This window comes from Coptis chinensis, chromosome 3 (genome assembly GCF_015680905.1).
Source record: "Coptis chinensis isolate HL-2020 chromosome 3, ASM1568090v1, whole genome shotgun sequence".
Lineage (NCBI taxonomy): Eukaryota > Viridiplantae > Streptophyta > Magnoliopsida > Ranunculales > Ranunculaceae > Coptis > Coptis chinensis.
The window spans coordinates 70,554,248-70,575,350 of NC_141458.1; the positions used below are offsets into that span (position 1 = coordinate 70,554,248).

The following is a 21,103-nucleotide window of genomic DNA, read 5'->3' on the forward strand; positions in this document are numbered from 1 at the left end:
GGCCATGCAGTTCTGTAGTGTTCCCAAACGACACGGCCATGTAGTTCTGTAGTATCCCCAAACGACCCAACCATGTCGTTCTATAGTGTTCCCAAAACCCCAAACGACCCATGTCATGTCGGTTTGGGCTCGGTGCATTCATTCAAGTGTTTTGCATCCATTCATTAATTCAATCAATCAAGTATTTTGTATTCATTTTAATCAAGTGTTGTTACCTCATTATTTAGGTTTGCACTTTGTCGTCAACGATTTCTCGGCATCTCATTTGCTCGACTAGTCGCATCTTCAAATTCTTCACCTTGACCTTCAACATTTTGTTCCACTTCTTCATCAACATATCTTCTATTTTCTCCTTTTCTAATTTGTTGTCATTATTTAGGTTTGCACTTTGTCGTCAACGATTTCTCGGCATCTCATTTGCTCGACTAGTCGCATCTTCAAATTCTTCACCTTGACCTTCAACATTTTGTTCCACTTCTTCATCAACATATCTTCTATTTTCTCCTTTTCTAATTTGTTGTTGCACCTCAAACATTACCTCAAATGCTTCTTCTTCATCTTCATGTTACATTTAGAGAAACTTGTTTATTCTAATATGTAGAGAAACTTGAGTATATAGAGAAACTTGAGTATTCTATGTAATGAGTAAGAATTTTGATAAAAAAGTAAGCATGGAAGAGTAATAAGTATTCTATATATATTTGAAATTTTGATATATTTTGAATAATTGAGTGAAATATATTTGTAAACCCTAAACTCTAACCCCCCACCCCCCAAAAAAACTAGTTTATTATTCACAATTGAATAAAAAAAAATGGAAAATAACATGTTTAGATATAAAACAAATTATTATTTTAGATTTGGATAATTGAGTGAAATATGTTTGAAATTAAAATTTTTTTATGTCGGTACGAAATTTGTAAACCCTAAACCCTAAACCCTAAGCCCTAAACCCAAACCCCAAACTAGTTTATGATTCAAAATTTGAAAAAGAAAATAAAAAATAATAAGTTTAGAAATAAAACAAATTATTATTTTGAATAATTAAGTAAAATATGTTGGTACGAAATTTGTAAACCCTGAATCCTAAACCCCAAACCCCCAACCTAGTTTATGATTCACAGTTTTAAAAATAAAATAACAAATAACAAATTTAGATATAAAACAAATTATTATTTCAAATAATTAAGTGAAATATGTTGGTACGAAATTTCTAAATCCTGAATCCTGAACTCCAAACCCCACACTAGTTTATGATTCACAATTGAAAAATAATAATAATAATAAATAACAAGTTTAGATATAAAACAAATTATTATTTTAGATTTTAGCATGTTTGATTACATGTTTTAATTTGGTTATAAAGATAGGTGACTATGTCATAACAGATAAAGAATGCAGAGTGCATATTGTGTTGTTTCTAACCCAATTTTTTAAATCGGATTTCAATTTTCCTAATTCAATTGGAATGTGTTAATAGTTGATCATTACTAATTCAATTTTGCACATAATTGTTTAAATAAATTATTATACACTTATAATCGATTAATTATTTGAATTATAAGAAAAGTGTTAGTGTTAGTGTTTATGTATTATTTGAATTATAAGAAAAGGGTAATTGGTGTTTATGTCCAAACAACTTCACCATATCTCCCCATATAAGTCCTAAACGACCCACTTGCATGTGATACTAAATAATTAGCCAAATCTAAAATGCACACACAAACAATATGGCCACGTCGTTTGAATGTACACTCAAACTACATGACCACATCGTTTGAGTATATCCCCACAAACAATATGGCCACGTCGTTTGAATGTACACTCAAACTACATGACCACATCGTTTGAGTATATACTCAAACGATATGGTCAAGTCGTTTGAGTGTTAGTTCTATAGAGATTCGTGTTACTAAAATTTGGATCCCCATAGATAGACTTGTCCAATTGTCTAACTTCTTTTGAACTTCAGGCGGACAAACTACGACTCTCTAGTTAATTACGCAAGTATGAACATGTAATAGTATTAAACTACCGAAGTTATATCATAATATGCGATTTCGCCCACTTCAAGTATAATTGACTAATTGTATAGTTTCTTCATTTCGTTGGCTTCTGTAGTACCCGATCTTAGGCAGTGTATCACAAAACCTTAATCACCGTCTACGTCACATAGCTGTAAAAGAAAATTAATAAAGAACACATACAACAACCAATGACTTCTACAGACAAATAGTTGCATCTGAAAACCCTAAAAAATCTGACGAAATAAATGGTTTGCTTGGCTACTAATCAACTTCACACTCCACATTCATTTCTTGGTTTGTGATTGATTGACGAACTTAGTAAGAACATGGCAGTCAGGTGGCGTTATATGTGCGTAGTAATTCTGGATTGTTTCGGTGATTTCAAACCCAAACTTCCTATAGAAATCAATGGCATCATCATTGTTTGTCTGGACATGCAGATAAATCTCTGAGATATTCTGCTTGGAGGAGAGATCAAGGACATGGTTCAACAGCTTTGTACCTGCGAGAAAATCAGAAAAAAATGTTTATTCAGATCAAGTGGCAGATTTCCCAATCTAAAAAGAAAAAAAGCCAACTGGTAACAGCGATAAAAAAAATTTATGGATTCAAAAAATTTCCATATGACTTGACATACATTGTGCTAAGAACTACTGTCATGCATTGCAATTAGCGCCCGAGTTTGTTAACCAGAAAATTGTCATTTGCTCTATTGAGCAAATTCAGGATCCCAGGGACCATTTTTGCGTTAAGTAGAAACAACAGGAATCATGCTCACTATAGCTGCTGATCCACTCTTGCTGAAAAATACTAAAAGTTTTCAAATATTCTTCGCTTCTGTATACAACTATACACCAAATGGAAATGGAATCTGCTATCATAAATGACAGAAAATAACAACTTATTTTTTCTGGATGGAACTTTTCTTGGAATACCCAGAGCCAAATGCTTTACCGAACTAGGCCAGAATATACTTCTATTTTTGTTCATTCATTTATTTCCTTTTCAGTCAGTTAAAAACGTTTCTTAGAGGAACCTAGTTTTTTTTATCAAAATAACAAATAAATTGTTTATCTTGAATTTGTCTAGTAATCAAAAAATAGTGCCGACTATTAATGCGTCTCTTACCAAGTAGAACACCTACTTAGTGTGTTGATTTATCTCCTGCTAATTAGTGTCCTAAACTAACAGCACTCAAACATTGCTTTATGCTGAATGCTTAACACCAAACAATCGGTGCCTTTGTAATGGATAATTAGATCATCTATGAAGAGGATACACATACATATACACATACCAAGACGCGTTTTCAGAGCATAAAGATTCTACGATTAAAGAAACAACGGCGTTAATGCATCCCTAATAAATAAATAATTACTTGTTGTGGATAAGGACTTAATTAAGGCGGATGTAGAGTTGATGTTGCTCAAATCACCATGAAAATAGAGAAAAAAACTAAAGAAAAGGGTGAGCTGGAGTCAAGAGGAGAAAAACTTGTTGAAGATGGCAAGAGAAGATCCCCCTTTTCCCCCAAATGATAGGAGGCTGGTGTGGTCCTCTGGCTGGTATGTGGCAAGACCGCAGGAGAGAAGCATCACGTGTTGGCTTTTGGTTCGCTAGTGGGCCGTTGGTGAGTTATCTGGCAACAACCTCTGACATAAGTCTCCTAGTGTTAGCATTTGTGCTGTCAGAGAAAGCCGAGAAATGGCTATGGTGCAAGCATAAACCCCCACCCCCTGCTCTGCCTTGGTGCATAAGCCACCAGAAGGTTTTCTTAGCTGGCTAGGTCGGCTCACACTAGTGGCAAATGGATGCTAAGTTGTTGGGTGGTTTAACACCATCTACACAAGTATATAATATGTTGCTGATGAAGAAGTCAACAGTTGATATCTTACTACAGTGATTCGGCGTCTGTGGTGACTTGAGCCTTGTGATCCATCTCATACATGCGTAATAACAACTTCCTAAATGCATGGAGATACCAAGTACTGACTGATCTCATTGTAAATAATGGTGCACAAATCATGCTCTAACTTGGTTCCATGCAACAGCTGGAGGTGTCGGTACTGAGACTTAAAAAACTAATCCCCCTAACGTCTATGGACGCTTCCCTTGCAATATCTTAAAAATTATTCGGGTTCTATTGTGTAGGAGGCTTTCCTCGCAATAACAGTACGTACTGAAAGCAAGGAAAGTAGATTAAGATAAAATATGGTGTGTATAATTTACCTATCCCTAGCCCGCGATATGGAGCTAAAACTCCGAGTGTCATAATGTAAACACGAACAGCTCCACCTTCCTTCTTCTCGAGGCGACATGCAATTGCACCAACACAAATGTCACTGAAGTAGGCTGAGCAAAGAGAAGCACGATTCAGAACAGTGCAAATCTTAATCATAAAACGAGAAGAGAGAGAGAGAGAGACCTAATTTGGTAAAATCAGCAGCAGCGAGAGCGTCGGTGTAGTATTTGTCATTGTAGCGAACTGGGAAGAGAGCAGTGTTGAGCTTTTTGAGCTGCATAATGTTTTTCTCTCTTACTGAATCTAAAGATGATGTCATCACACCTCCTACCATCTTCTTCTTCTTCTTCTTTCGCACTCACTCATAAAAACAGGACTAGTCTGAATTTATGATTTATGAAAGAAGAAAAGGTAAACGGACTAATTGTAGAAACAAAGCCCACGATTTTAAAGCCCGACGTAAGAAAGCCCAATGTTAACTTTTTTAATAGATATATATAACACGATCTCCGATCTTCTGAAACAAACAAACATTTTGCTTCAGTCATACACGCTCTAAAATTCCCACAATGATTTGAGCATGGGGGAAAAAATGTCTTCCACAATGAAGCTGATATTTCACAAGAACACCAGTTCCATCTGTTGAAAGCCTGAAACAATTTTCTATGCACAATAATATTAGACATTCTTGGAAGACACATTTACCACTTTTTTTTTTTGGTTCCGTAACTACTGCACGTGGCACTGAATCAAAGTATCATCATATTACACAGTCACAAACACTATACATCTCCTTGATTCTTCTTTCTTTCTCCCTAATGGATATGTACTTCTATAGCTGCTGCCCCAATCACAAAAAAAATGGGGAACCCACGTGTGTCATTGAAAATTACACTTCTACCTTCTTCAAAAGAAACTTCTAAATGTTATCTCCAGCATCATCTGTAAAATACCTCCTGATTGCAACCTCTGTAACATAAACTTCTAAATGTTACCTCCAGCATTCCTTAGTCACTTTTTCCCAAAACACAAAAACTCCTGATGACATAAATTCAGTTATCAGGTGAGAGGATGAGGCCTACCAATGAAGCGGGTGTTTACTTGTGATTCAGCTTGCTCCTAAGATCTTCCCATTCCCTTTGATGTTGCTAAAAAAGTCATAAAACATTTCAGACTCATGTAACAGATATTCCTTTTCAAGCCTCAGCAAGACAAGGAAATTGGAAACGAACACTTTTATAATACCACCTTATGTAATTCCATCCACCACAACTCCGATTGCTCTTGTAGTTGGCACCACTCGACAGCCATATAGTACTCTATCGTGTTTGGTTGTGGAAAGTGTGAAGTGGACACTGCATCTCTCTATAAATCATGAAACAACAAGATATCAACAAAACCAAGAAGACACCAACAGGGATGTTCTTAATTTATATGCACAAGAAACAAAAACGTAAAAGAAGTGTAAATCACCTTCTCCCCTCGGTGCTTCTGGAGGGCTTTCTCAATGGATAGATGACCAATGTGTTTGGCTTGTTTACCATGTGCCCTTGGGGCTTCCACGCAAGCAACAAGAGGCCTGATAATAAACCCATCAGTCAGCAGTTTATTTGCCACAATATCCTTGCTGGTATGACAGTTACAGATCAAGGGCATTTCTTTCTTTTAACAATCAAGCCACGAGCTATTTCTTAAGACAAAATAAACCAAACTGCCAACCAAATTTTGATTCAAAAGCCAAGTTACATCGACGAGGGTATGTCAGTACAGGGTACGGAATATCCGACACAGAAAAATATTAAAAACCAAGGTATTTCCTTGTATCAGACACATTTTAAAAATATGGAGTGTCGATGTTGCATAGTTGTGTTGAGATGTTTAGTACCACATGGGATGTGTAAAGCCTTGCAGTAATGTATATAAGTTGCCAAGTCTCTCCACTCATTACCAATTGGTTTTGTGTTAGATGCCCTAGCGTTTTACATCGTACGAGAACAAGTTCGTTTACTTCACTGCACCCAACTATGTGTCAACATGTTAATTAGGCCCAAGTAACACCACAGGAGGGGGCATGTCGAGATGTTTAGTCTCACATGGGATGTTTAAAGCCTTGCATAATAGTAAATAAACTTTTGGGAGGGGGCATGTTGAGATGTTTAGTCTCACATGGGATGTTTAAAGTCTTGCATAATAGTAAATAAATTTTTGGGCATATCCACTCGCAACAATTCTTTTGAGTTCAATGTTCACTATTTAACAGAAAGTAATCCCAAAATTTGAATCTAATTTGAATATTACTTAAAATGAGAGCATTCTACCCACCCAGCGATCATCCGAAGACCTACACTTAAAGAAGAATAAACCTAATTTTTTTTTTTTTTTTTTTTTTTTTTTTTTTTAAACCCTCTAATTTTGAGCCATAAAATCTCAACTCGCAACTCAAAAGTCATAAGATTGAATTGCTAAATATATGATCAAGCAGGGGACGATTACCATCCATTGTCTAGCATAAGACATTTTTTTTGTAAGTTGATTAACACCATCTCTGCTACTTGTTTTGATTTGAAAATTGCAAAAGCTTCACCTAGTAGAACATAAAGCATTAGAACACGCATAGGATAAAACACATTACACTAATTTCTTTTAAATCATACATGCACAATAGAGGATGTACGAGTATCCCAAACAAGAGGGTTGGATAAAGAGAATAGAGAAACACATTTTTCTCTTCTTTTTGGTGTGAGCTTACAATGGAGAATTCGGCAAAATTCTTTGTGCTCAATCAAGTACGTGGCTATACCTCATTTAATGCAAAATGTCCGCATGTTTCCTCACCAACCAAAATAGTTGTTTGAGCATTTGGCCCTTGCCATCTTATGGACTATATGAAGGAAAGAATAAGAGGATTTTCAGCTCAACAAACATTGTACTACCTAAAATTGTATCAGCAGTAAGGACTTGCTTTATGGTTTATCAAAGGGACCTATAGTGTTCATATGTTTCTCTTTTGGGGAATTTATGGTCTGCCCTTTTGGGGATTATATGGGGGTCCCAAGCTTTATTTAGACTCTCATACGTGCTTTGTAATTTGACTTAAAAGTAAGAAGAAAACCTTCACATATGAAAATAAAATAATAAAAAAAGTTGCATGCATAAAATTGACCAAGTCATTCACCAAACAACTCATGTGAAATAAAAGATTGTAAGTTTGCATTATATACTTACCACCGTAACAGCTAGAAAATGCATTGCGTGGTATCGCCCTTACAGTGCAGTTCACCTGGAAAGCTTGCAAAACAAATTCCTACAACATTTGTTTTTTAATAAAAAAAATTAAATATTGTGTAGAGAAATTGTTAGACATAATTGCAACAAAAAAATTATTCATGGATTAATGTTTACAAGTAATTAAAGCTAAATATGTGTTAAAAAGTAATCATTCCCCACCAAAAGAAAATCATGTTGAGTGCAAATCCATGTAATCCGTTTCGAATGAAATTTAATGTACAAAACTAGCTTTACTTCATCCGTATATTTAGGGGATGTTTGTGTATATGTTTCTCCGATATTGTCCCTACCTATCCACTGCGGACCTCCTACAAGGTGGAGTTTTGTCCAGACGGGACTGCCCAAGAGGTCCCCATCCTAAAATTACTCTTGTACGAGTACGTTTAACTGTAGAGTTCTCATCACCCCCACATCCAATTGTGCTTGAAAATGCCTCGACATCAGAGTTTAGAGGACAATTACTCTTAACTAGGATCTTTGGACAGCCACTAGTGAAGTGGGAACACACCATAATGCAACAATCATTGGGTTAGGCGTCTTGCCATCATATCCCTCTTCGGACCACGCCCCAAGAGTATCAAAATCCCACCATCTTAAGATCAAGCCATCTTTAGCTCTGATACTATTTGTAAAGATCCACTCCATCCTAACACACGTCAATCTGTTTACAACACTTATTATACAACATTTTATATAATATCCCTTGAAATGATGAATTAAGACATGATTCTACATCATGGATATCATCTCCACAAAAATTCAACTCATTTGGAAACTCCTGCCCATGAGAAAAGTTGTTCTCAACTTATGAAGTTTTATCAACGGTCCAGAAATATCAATTTTGGCCCAATTTTGGCAAAGTTAAAAATGTTCAAAGGACCTGGTTTTTTGTGGAGATCATGTCCATGGTGGGAATATCTTATCCACAAAAAATCAAACCTTAAATCATCTTGTAGAGTGTGGTGGTAGGTACTGTATAGAATGTTGTGCAAAATGTGTTGAAAACGGTATGATTCCGACAGAGAGAAAGAGACGGACAAAGCGAGAAAATTTTTCGTAGAAATCTTATGATCGGGATAATCCATCACACAATGATACAATGTTGTGATTATAATCTCATATCTAGTATTGACAGCCTCGCATTACGATATATAAATTTTAGGTTCGTTCTACTCGTTGCCAATTGGTTGATACCCACATCTTGAGCTACATCTCTAGCCTAAAGGGCCTATGTGCCTCTAGTCACCCATTTAAAAACCGTCCATGTGTTTGGGTCAACACACTCCATATGTGAGGGCGTGTTCAGACTTATAATCTCAAATTTTGAATTTAAAGCCTCGCATAGTATTGTGTAAATCTTTGGGCAGCTCGAGGCTATATATTGTTATGTGAGGTTATGAATCCCTGATGTGAGATTGTAAATCTCAAAATGCTCCTCCCATGTGGCCAATACTGAGAGAGAGACACATGGACAATTTTTAAATGGTTGACTTGAAGTACATATTAGATGTCGGCATTTTAACATTCAACTCAATACCAATTGACAATGAGTAGAATGGCCCCAAACTCAAATATTGTTATGTCCCAATACGGAATTATAAGTCTCAAAATACAATTGCAAGAAACAAACTGTTTTCTTTTTATCAAAAAAGTAGTTTTGGACTATTTTTGGGAAAAAAATTACAATTATCTTCTCAAGATAGATCTGGACTTTCTCTTTTCAACTAATAGCTTCAAGAGCTTAAATTACTTATGAAAGAATAGGATGTAAACACCCCCTCGACCTTAGGAAATATAATATATAGGACACGCAGCTTACTATAAGGCCAATATGATATATCAACACGATTAAAAACAAACTATTAACGTATGAAACGAAGGGCACACATCTGATGCAACACAGGAACACAACTTTTCAACAATGTAGGATATGTATGCATGGGATACACTTACATTTCGAAGCATTTTAAAGCAAGGCTCTTATTGAGATGGGAGGGATGTTTAAAGCATTACCGTATAGTGTAAATGTTTCTCTACGCTCATTGCAAATTGGCTTTTAGTTTGATTCTTTAAGTTAAAGACGGTACCAAAGCAGACTATTGTATTTGGCCCACTTCTTCCATGTCACTCGATATGTTTGTCCACGTGTTAGTACCGCCACTTGATGTGAGGAGGATTGTTGAGAGGTTTAATAGAGTACCACATGGGGATGTTTAAAGCCTTGCAGTGCAATTGAGATGTTCTTGGGGCTTATCCACTCATTGTCGAGTGGTTTTGAAGTTAGATGCTTCAAAGTTTTAAGAACTATTACATAAAAGCAAACTACAAAACATGCCTAACTCTCTCTTACGTGGACCACATACCATTGACCTTGCCCTCTTGTTAAGAAATTCATGAAACGAAAACGTGTACAAAATTTCTTTTCATCATAGAAATACTTGCCCATGAGACATACAATACACAAAAAATTTCTTTTCAAAATCAAACACGTATATAAAACAAGAACATGTACATGAAACTTTACATATGTAAACAAACTACAGATTGTGCATTAAACTAGAAAAATAAATGTGTCAAACTACTGCTAGGCTTCAAACTCCTAATGTAGGGTATTTCTTTCAACTTGCCCCACAATATCAATGAGCTGTTTCAAAAAGGAATATTTTTTGTGTTGTTTGATATTCAAGTAAGTTGGAGATGTTTCTGGGGGTTCTTGATATTATATAAATGTTGTAGAAATTAAACAAAAGTTGTGTCCGTCGATTAATCTATATAAGATTCTTTCAGTGGATAAATGTCATGCAACTTTTTCCACTTTATTTCTTCAAATATCCCCATCAAACTAGCACCAAAAGTAGCCATAAAAGCTCCCCAAATTATAAACAAAAACTTTATAACAGTAGGAAGAGAATTGTTAACGGGCTCTAATATTTAAGCACTATGTCCTACGATACTAGATTGAATCAAGTCGGGCTTCGGGTCTAACCCAGCCCATTGACAGACCTAGTAAGAGCGAATAAACAAACAATAATAGAAACTAAAATACTTATATGTGGCCAAAAGAAATTCCTTTCATTCTGTAATGAGTATAATCTAAAGTAGAACAAACACCTGAACTTCTTCCGCTGTGTAGGATGGATCCAGATTTTGGAATAGAACAAGGGTTCCCTTCTCATATTCTCTCAGAAGTCTTTCCTCCCATGGCTGAAAATTTACATATAAGTGATAGTATTAAATCAACAAATTGCCCTAATAAATTTAACCTCAAGTTCACTACATTTATTAGAAAACATGCAAGAGTCTAATGTGCTTAGTGCACCAAAATACTTCTATTTTTATTTCTTTGCGCATGTGTGCGCATGCGAGTGCATGCAAAAGAGAGAGAAGGTTGATATATGCATCTAAAAGTCATCTCCACCATTAATGCAACTAGCTTAAAAAGACTACACAAGGCACACTTGCCAATCTTAAAACGTCGCTAAGACTGGTTTAAAAAAGGTAACTATGGTGTGTGTGTTTTCAAATTCAGTGCAATCTTTTGGCTAACTTCAATTTCCTCTTTCCATTAGGTCTCTTAGAGGTATATTAGAAATTTCAATTAATAAATGGATCCTTTCCAAAAAAATATTAGTTTCCACATTCCATTAGGTTGTTAATACATAATGGGGATTTAAATAATTTAATGACCTATATTAATAGATACCAAAGACTTGGGAATTTATTGTTTCTTTTTTTGTTGTGGAAGGTCCATTAAAAATTGCTGACATGGCCTCCCATTCGGGTTGCTAGCATTCAAAACTAAACTTTCACATGCAAAGAATAATTTCTCTTTTTCCGTAACTCAGCCTATAAACTTTATGTTTGTTGTCCATGACATTTTGGGGCTTGCTTAGCATAAAGTGAAAAGTGCAGGCTACCATTGCTGATGTGGCCTCCCATTCAGGTTGCTAGCATTCAAAACTAAACTTTCGCATGCAAAGAATAATTTCTCTTTTTCCCTAACTCAGCCTATAAACTTTTTGTTTGTTGTCCATAATATTTTGGGGCTTGCTTAGCATAAAGTGAAAAGTGCAGCTATATATATCTTAGATCTCTTGTAAGCATGAATTTACGGTTTTATCACTTTTCTACAGCTATCAGACTAATTTCAAAATTTTAGAGAAAGGTCAACCCGACACGCTATCATTTATATGTCATCATGTGCCCTGTGATTCTAATTTACACGTTTACAATATACTCATACAAACCAAGCTATTCATTGCATAACATCTCTTCATGTCACAGGAATATGATTTTGTTTCTCTTTAGTGATAGTTAACTTCATTACTGTTTAGTGATATAAAAATAAAGTAATAGGAAAAGGGAACAAGAACAGAAAGATAATGTTAAGGACTAAACAACCACTTACCTCCTTGAACCAATTGCTTCTATCCTGTGCGTACAAAGAAATAAAAAAAAAATAGGAAAGATCAGCATTAGATTTATTTATTTTTTAAAAATAATGAGAAATAAAAACAGGATTTTTCCGTGGTCATCTAACTACAAGCTTTGCCAAAATTACAATCAAAGAGGACATCAACATAAAGTAATGTTTAAGACCAGCCCACCTTAATGTTTAACCCTAAGTAACATGGACACTGACATGTTATGCATACAATCTCAAACTAGGGTTACAATATGATAGCATAGTTACAACTCCACAATATACCACTTTCACAGTTTTATTTTTATTTTTATTATTATTATTGTTATTTTGTAAGCTCTTGAGTCCAAGAATTAGTTGTGTAACTAAAGAATAGTAATAGTTTTCTTTTTAATTAGTTGTATCCCCGTGCCCTACTTCAAAAAGATCCCCGTGTCAGACACTCTGGATCGGTGTCAAACACCGATACACAAATATGTGTCAATGTGACCTAGTTTTAACCAGAAAAGGAAAATAGACAATGAATGTGATCTACTTTGCTTGAGCAACCTACAAGTTGTTCAAGTGCTCACATTACAGACATGCGACCCACGGCACTTGATTTTGATGGCAGTGGTTTTCCAATGTATGTGTAAACAAAGGTAAGTGGTGTCCCCAGATTTTTATTTTCCTTGCATATTAGAAATTGCACTGCTTTCATTAGCATATTAAATTATAATCATTTCAGGTTAGAACCAAATAGAATGTTGTTATATAGGCTATCTTTAAGTTGTTAGGGACTGATTAGAACTTCAGCTAATTGCACTTTCTAGAAGGAAAATAGAAGCTCATTAAGTTCAGCATTGCAAAGAAAAAAATTATGAAGATCCTAACTATGAAATTATGAAGATTCTAAAAGGAAAATTATGAAATTTACTAAGGTGTACTTATTTAATCAAATACAAGAGTGTAATCCACAAAGAAAAGGGTAGGGAAATGATGACAATAAAACTTACAATTTCTTGTTTTCGAGTAACCTTTGAAACTTGGCTAATAGTTTCAATGCCCTTCTCTCTCTTAGCCTCCTCACCAAATTTTACCTTCTTCCTGTCCATTCCAAAAAGATCGCCTGCTTCCACAGCTTTTCTTTTGTATTCTGATGGTCTAACTAGAGATCCAGGCTTTCCCTCGTCAGAGCCAATGGTTAGCTTCTCTGCCACACTGACCATACTCTTTTGTTCACGTACTGCAGGGACATTCTGCTCCTTCAAAGCTCTAGCTGAATCAGAAAGACTGCCATTATTGTTGATAGAAACATATTGTATTCCACCAAAATGTTTTGAATCCTGGCTTGGATTCAGCTTAGCTTTGTTCTCAACTGGATGGCTGGAATTTCTTTCGTCCTTAACCCGATACTTGTTAAAAACACTGGCGGGATTCTCCACAACTACTGGAGCTTCTCCACAACTAGCCTTTGCTTGGATCTTTGGGAGATTTGCAAGCCTGTGACCTTTTTTCCTATTAAAGATGTTCCTAACTGCAAGAAACACAAAATATGTCTAATTTAGAGATCAGATCACAAAACGGGTTATGGAAATAGTAGCAAAACAATTGTTAATATAAGAGATTGATAAGAAAGATTAAATACCATCAACCCCCGCAATTTCATCCTCAAACTTATCCGATATTTTGAACTTTCCAACATCAAATGTACGATAAAAGATATAGTCAGCCCTTTTTAGTTCTCCTTCAGAAGGTTGTGGATTTCTCCTATCCTTCGATGTGCAGACAACATTGCATTTCCCATTAAGTACATCCTGAGAAATGATAAGAGTATGAACTTGAAAAACGCTAATGCACAAGTAAAAACGTGTACATCTACATGCAGTAAATGTTTTTTAAGGTGACAATATATCATCAACCGATTTCATTAAATAAGATGAATGTCACAAGGAAAGACGTGTACTAAACGACAATGCCTAACATGGGTACAAAGTGACAAATATCTTATCTCCAGAACTCAAGTATCCCCAAAAAACCATAATATTTATTTCATTCAGACTTTCATAGATAATTATTCAAAATTTAACAACTGAGTGCATCTGACCTGATTTTCCATTCTTAGTTTGTTCTCACTGTTAAATGTTGATTTTTCTATGAAATGCTTATAATAAGCTTAGCAAATGATGGTCAAGAGTATTGCATATGAGATAGAAAGAGAAACTGTTTCGCTTGGATGTTATAACTTCTGGTCTATACGTCCAAACCCAGTGAATGTGGTATTGTTGGAAGACTCTCACTGAAACCTTACACAACACCGCTTTTCAACATTATTTTAGAAACAAATGTATATATAAATAATATTTTCAAGTGAAAGCATGCTAAGAAAGGAGTAATGAAACGGAGAACATGAATAATTCCCAAGAGAAATGTGGATGTGTAAAACAGAAAAATGAGAGGCAAAAGTATACTGATGAGAGTGATTGTGTACATGTGATAGAAGAGAAATGACATACTTTAGAATCCACAAAGTTTTAAAATGTCACAGCGTTTATTCCATCAATTGCTTCTCTTGAAACATTTCAAATGAAAGCAAAGCAGTGACGAATTACAAATATAAAAGAATAAAAACAAATAAATAAATAACAAATACTAAGATACATATGACACAGGCATGTTGGACAAATGCTATTACGTATCAATAAGACATTATGTGATGAATGCGCAAGGATTATTAGAGGCACATCAACATGTGTAGAAAGCAAGTAAACAAGTCAATTAATAGCGTAATGAAAACACATCAAAAATTGAAGAAGGCATCAGTAAATTATCATGTGACGCAAGACAGTACAATTATTGACAACAAAGATCGATTAATAACATTTTCCTTAATAAACATAATTCAGCCGTAGTTAAGCTGATGTGCTTTCAATCTAAGGATGGTGAAACAGAGAACAGATATAATTTTATAACGCATTATGCATAAGACTCTAAGAAGAAGGTAAACAGAGAGTCTCGTTACCAGATGATTAACATTGAAAAGTCCTCGACCTTCACCAGAAGCTAAAAAAATCTCATTGTTGAGTGGAACACCGTGGAGATATTTCCTAATTTCAGTCGGCTTAAAAAACCAAAGAACCTTTCCTTTCTTCGAATTATCTGGGTTCTCCCACATTTTTATAAGCTTTCCGATGTAAGGCTCCGGCTCATTTTCAACATACAAATATACACAGTCGTAAAGGAAGTACTCTACGCCATCATAAGTAAACGACTCGTAAAACTGGACGTCCTTTTTTTTACCAGCTAATCCCTTTTTACCCCACTTGAAATCACACTCTTTATTGGCTTGCTCAGTGTGAGACATACTTGCAACACTATAGCCACTGTAACCTAAAGAACAATAAACAAACTACAACAATCTCGATCACCTCAAATGGCTCAAATCAATTACTTTTAAACAATAACAATCAAAATGAGCTATAACATCTCTAATGTGAAACTTAAATACCCATTTCCAGTTCTCAATGTTAAACTTTAAAAAAAACTTACCAGAAACTTTTAGTGAAGAAAATGCCCAAGTTTGATGTGAAATAAAGACGAAGCAGCCTGGAAATTTGGGTATTATTATAACTAGTGGAGAAAAGGAGTTGGTTACTAAAAATGGACAAGGAAACTCAAGAGTTGCTTTTTCTACTTCATAATAACAACAAGATGACAAAATGAGGTGTGTGATGGTTTAGTATAGTGAGGCTATTTAGTGTGTGATTTGATAACCCACTATTTCCGTACTTCCAGTCTTTTACGCTCACAGAGTTTTTGCATGTATTTGCAGAAAAGAGTGGGAGAGACAGTGTGGGAATATGAGTGGGGTCTTCCTTTTTTTTAATAACCGTATTTAATATCGTTTGCTGATTTGATGGGAACAAAGACTACAAAACTGACTGACGGAGCACTAGAAATAAAATTGACGCCTGTCATTTTCAAATGTCGTTTTCGTTTTCTATCTTCTTGAAGAAGTTTTGTAGAGTTACACTATTGAATCATGGCCCAGAAATATCTATGCACTCACGGTTTTAATTGTGGTTCCACCGATTAGTCCAACACTGAATTGGATATTTTTAGTAGTTTTCAAGGTTAACGAAATTTTGACAGATGATAATTAGAATTTCGTGTATTAACAATAGACATTTATCCAATTTCTGGTAAAGCGAAAAAAAACAATTGAAGCGTGAAAAGTCACAACTCCAGGTCACGATGTTTTAGAAGAAAAATGTGTAGATTGAGTCGATAGTTGACTAAAAAGCAATAAAATATAGAAAAAATTAAGTTTGGTATAGAAATGAAAACTCTATGACCATATGAATCTTGTCTTAAAAAATGGGGTGTCTTAGTTGTGTCTACTGTCTACACACATAATCAAGTAGTGTTGTAATCCTCCTAGCATCCAAGCCTAATTCAGATTGGTGAATTGGTCACATGCATAGTTACTGTTTTAACACAGCCAATTGAAGCAAATAGATAGATAGGCATATAAAAAAATATAAAAAAAAAAATCGATACAATCATACAAGTAGCCAGATGTATACAAGGGCCCTGAGCACAATCGACACAGATGAGTAGTTAGGGCCCAGAAGTTGGTGCAAAATGAGGGCTCCATTCTCTAAAAAGTTTAGTGTATATATATTAAGAGCATCATCAACGCGTTTTTAAATTTCATTGTGACACATCATCATTTTTAAGAGCGAAAAATTTCTAAAAGGAAGGGATGAAACAATGCGGTCTGGGCAAATTTTGCTAAAAAAATTTGAACGGGTCAAGTTGTCCCGTCCCACTCCAATTTTTTTTAAAACGGGAGTAGTTGTCTCGTGCACTCTATTAGCCCATTTTATTTGAAAACGCGAGAACAATGTTCCAGTAACATTTGCCCCGCAAGAACTCACCAACATAACTCAAAATCCAAACCTTCAATCACCCAATAAAAATTCGATTTTCAACCAAATTTGTTTCGTTTTTGCAATGGATCAACGCCGTCGAAATTGGCGTAAGAAGATTATTATGCGTGGCTCGGGGAGTTCAAATCCTCCGGAAAATGAGAGTGGACTCGTACCGGAAAATGATTTCAATTTTCCACAGAGATTGAGTATTGTTGATCATCCGACATTGGCTCCCAATCCAGACATGCATGTTTAAGTGTTTATATAACACCGGCATTTGTAAGTATGAGTTTATGAACGTTGTTCAATTGATTTTGATTTAAAATCGTGTTTAAAATTTAACATATACTAACTGTTTGATTAAATGCCTCAACGTATAGAAAATGAGTTCGACGAGATGGAGATGCGCAATGCCGAGTATTAAAGACTTTTGGAGTCATCTAGTGGAAAGATGGGAGGAAATGGAGCACATAAGAGCTCGAATTTTGGGAACACCTTTTGGTCCATTGATATCGCGGTAATGCGAGCATTCATTGACCGATCGTCCAATCGATATTTGCATTGGCGGAACGATGGTGGTGGCACCACGCATTACACTTTTCACCTTCCATGTGGTGAGATTGGTATCACACCACTTGACTTTAGAATGCTAACGGGTTTAAGTGTGGGCGAGAAGAAGCCAGTTTTGTTTGATTCAAGTATCGAAGATGATTTTGAAAGGTTGAAGACTCTACTGCCTTCGTTGTTTGATGTTGAAGGTAGACTTGTTTCAGAGAATATGGATGGCAGATACATTTTGAACTTGTTCATCAGAGACAAATTCATGCACCGATTGAGTATTGAATATTGTTTAGAACATGAAGTTGACGCCCTATATTTGGACCCAAACTCTGCGGAGGAGGATGAGTTTATCAGGATTTTTTTGTTATATTTTTTGGGCCAAGTTGGTTTTACAACAGAAAATCCGGGGTTCCGGGTTGGTTGGTTAAGCGTCTTTGGTAGACCTTGATAGCTTGGAAGATTTTGATTGGGGAGGTGCTTTCATGGCACATTTATATACAGGGCTTGATTTGTTTGTACAAACAAATCAAATAGGGAAGCAATGCAACGGAATTACTTTGATACTACAGGTAATTCAATAGGATTTAACTTTTAAGATATAAGATTTTATTTTGTTAGTTAAATATTATATAATTTAAATTAATTAGATACACTTTCATTTGATTATTTCAGTACTGGTGGTATGAGTATTTGGCTTGCTTAAACCCTATACTGAAAGAGGATTGGGATAAGGACTTATGGCCTCGCCCACAGGGATGGGCTGTTTTTGGTCATGCTAGATTAAAGGAAGAGGTCCATAATGATCTTCAAGCTGCTAGGATCCAAATAGAGACGAAAAGTATTAAATCTATTGTTTGGAGTCCGTGGCAAGGTTCTCAATTTGAGAATATGTATATCTCTCAGCATAGTACTCTAATGTCGTTAAAAAGATTCATATTGCAAGCCCCTGATATACGTGCTTGGTTCCTTGGAGATAGGGTGACTATGCAAACCATTGGATATAATGTATATTCCTCCCCCCCCACCCACGATATCGTGACATGGATGTTTCGAAGAGAATTTGATTGAACGGTATCGCGTTGAGAGTCGCGTGGCGTGTTTTACAGATTATGTTGATGTGAACTCCAGTCTTGATTATGAGACTTATTGGCGGAAAGTTTCTAGGGAAGCCTATCTCAAGGTCCATCAGATAGAGGTGCAAACATGGATGTCGCACTAGTCGAGTTTTAGGCGAGACATCCAATTCCCGAACCCCAAGTTCCACAAGATCATCCGAGTATATCATGGTTATACACCCCCACCTAGTGATCCATATGACCCATGGTCATACCGCATTGTTAGTTCTCAGGGAATGGAGACCACATTTCACTTGGAGCGTCCGGTGCTTGTACCTGATCTACAACAGTTTAATGAGGTATATTTATATTTCATTATGTTAATTTAAACACACTATGTATATTTAACTTATATACAATATTGACACAATGCAGGAAACAGATGAAAGGCAAATCAACCAGGGGCTTCGAGCTAGTTTAATTGAGCACACTCAATAGTATTATGGCTATTTAGACGAATAATGAATGCAAAGAGCAAACGCTGAGCATAGAATGGCTGAGATGACAAACGAATTGGAAGCCTTGGTAATTTTATTATATATTTTACATTTTCATTTTTTTTATATATATATTCAATTTTATATTTTAATTGCATTGGTTTGATGTTTCAGAGAATTGCTACTGATATCATGCAACAAAACAGTGCTCCTAATAAGAGAGGGCGAAAACGGAGAGGGAGTGGCCAGAGCAGTCAGGGCAGTGCTCCATAGTGTTATATTGCACTATTTTGTAATAATTTAGTTATGTCATTGTTTTTGTTGTTGGTTGTTGGTTGTTGTTGTTTTTTAGGGTTTGAACAGGTTTTTGAGAATCTTAACAGGTTTATGTATATGAATTATGTTGATTAAACAAAGGAGGCTATATCCAATTTTTTTTATGCATTAAATTAATTATTACATTACGTTAATTTAAATTCAAGACATTACGTTAATTATTACTTAGAATCTATACATGCTTTTTATTATGTAGACAAAGAAATTCTCATGTGAACAATCAAGCCCATGTGAACGTGACTAATAAGCCCATGGGCCTCAATTTATTATTCCTCCAATCAATTTATATCCGTTGGCATTATTCCCAAGGGGGGATCAATTTATATCCGTTGGCATTTATTCCCAACGGATATATTTCTATCCGTTGGGCCTTTGCATATATATTCAAAGTCATTTTCATTCCTCACTTCAGCTTCTCATTTTCATTCTCTAATCTTTCTCAACTTCAACTACCAATATGGGCGGATAAAATATTGTCCACATTTCTACACTTGAGATTTGTCAGTGGTGTAAGGAAGTTGGTCATTACGCTACTTCATGTCCATACATTAACATCAAATGCCCAAACCCTGAATGCAACGGCATGATGATAGTGGTCATAACTATCAATGATGATGGAACATTGGAAGAAAAACTTCTAAAGTGTGATGTTGATGATTGTCCCTCAAATATCAACATCTATCATTCAAAAAAGGTTGACATACCTGTATGTCATTTTTGCAAGGAAGCAGTAGATTTCTGCCCTAGGTGTGGCTTGTGCGATCAATGCAATCATTCAATGTGTGGTGGAGAAACAAGTCGTACCTCTTAGAATTTAAGTGTAGGATATGTAATATTTGTATTTTGTTTAATTCCCTAGTGTATTGTCTTTAATTGTTTTGCATGTGTTTTTAAGTCCGTGGGAATTTTTATAAGATGTTTTGTATTTTTATTTCAAATTAAGTTGTAATGTTTTTCATTTCTAGTTGAGTTGATTTGTTTTTAATTTCAACTTATAAACAAACACATTTTTTCAAGAAAATATACTTTCATTAAAACAAAATACAATTTTATTTAAAGAAAAACATACACGTAAATAATAAAAACATATTATAACATAAAATTTAAATAAATTAGTACGCTAAAACATAATCTAATACCACTCAAATACATGTTCAGGCCCAACGGTACAATTTTTGCAAATCTTCTCAAATCGTTCAGGCCCAACGGTATAATTTTTGTAAATCTTCTAAAATCGTTCAGGCCCAACAGTGCAAAAGCCCAATGGTAATAAAACCCAACGGTACAAAATTGAACTGTTTGAATTTTTTATTAAAAAAAAAACAAAAAAAATTTGGACGGCTAAAGTAGTCCCGTCCCACTCTTGGGACGGGTCAAGTTGTACCGTGCACACCATTTCTATTTTCGTAACCAATTTGGCTCCAGTTTTGACAATTCTTATAATAGAAACAATAATTTGACAACGCATTGGTGACTCAAATTGCTATAAACATTGTCAACTGTCACATTGAAAATAAAAAATAACAACGCGTTGATGATGCTCTAAGGATGGTTATTTGAACTCCATCTTATAGTAACTCTAAAGTTACTCCACTCATAATAGTGGACTTACTCATAATAGTGGACTTACAAGATGAATTTAGAGCTAATTTTTTGTGAGGATATATATCACATGATGGAGAACACCCCTACAAAAAATCAACTAAATTGAATACATTTAACATTGTCAAAAATTGTACTAAAATTAAAAAAATATGAATT

General features: G+C 35.2%; 2 protein-coding genes and 1 long non-coding RNA gene across 5 annotated transcripts; 1 reads left to right on the forward strand and 2 right to left on the reverse strand.

Moving 5' to 3' along the window:
- Positions 1 to 2,068: 2,068 nt before the first annotated feature.
- LOC147510615 (Acyl-CoA N-acyltransferases (NAT) superfamily protein) lies at positions 2,069 to 4,704 on the reverse strand. Its single transcript, XM_086602546.1, has 3 exons — positions 4,453 to 4,704; positions 4,257 to 4,379; positions 2,069 to 2,529 (listed from the first exon to the last, which is right to left on the reverse strand). The coding sequence occupies exons 1-3, from the start codon at positions 4,601 to 4,603 to the stop codon at positions 2,312 to 2,314; spliced, it is 492 nt and encodes a 163-aa protein (XP_086458672.1). The 5' UTR covers positions 4,604 to 4,704; the 3' UTR covers positions 2,069 to 2,311.
- Positions 4,705 to 5,014: 310 nt separating this feature from the next.
- LOC147510616 (protein ANTI-SILENCING 1-like) lies at positions 5,015 to 15,791 on the reverse strand. Of its 3 annotated transcripts, none has more exons than XM_086602545.1 (12): positions 15,509 to 15,791; positions 14,982 to 15,349; positions 13,608 to 13,776; positions 12,976 to 13,496; positions 11,966 to 11,989; positions 10,669 to 10,761; positions 7,495 to 7,573; positions 6,763 to 6,853; positions 5,743 to 5,848; positions 5,518 to 5,634; positions 5,352 to 5,417; positions 5,015 to 5,238 (listed from the first exon to the last, which is right to left on the reverse strand). In XM_086602545.1, exons 2-11 carry the CDS (start codon positions 15,321 to 15,323, stop codon positions 5,367 to 5,369), a joined length of 1,593 nt encoding a protein of 530 aa, XP_086458671.1. In that variant the 5' UTR covers positions 15,324 to 15,349; positions 15,509 to 15,791; the 3' UTR covers positions 5,015 to 5,238; positions 5,352 to 5,366. The 3 variants fall into 3 exon arrangements, 2 of the variants coding, with proteins under 2 accessions (XP_086458671.1, XP_086458670.1); XM_086602544.1 differs by having other exon boundaries at positions 14,982 to 15,368; positions 15,509 to 15,746; XR_015218950.1 differs by lacking the exons at positions 5,015 to 5,238; positions 6,763 to 6,853 and having other exon boundaries at positions 14,982 to 15,368; positions 15,509 to 15,644.
- Positions 15,792 to 18,736: 2,945 nt separating this feature from the next.
- Positions 18,737 to 19,425, forward strand: LOC147510617 (uncharacterized). The gene is made up of 3 exons (XR_015216820.1): positions 18,737 to 18,868; positions 18,945 to 19,094; positions 19,181 to 19,425. It is a non-coding gene; the product is annotated as an uncharacterized LOC147510617 (long non-coding RNA).
- Positions 19,426 to 21,103: the final 1,678 nt, after the last annotated feature.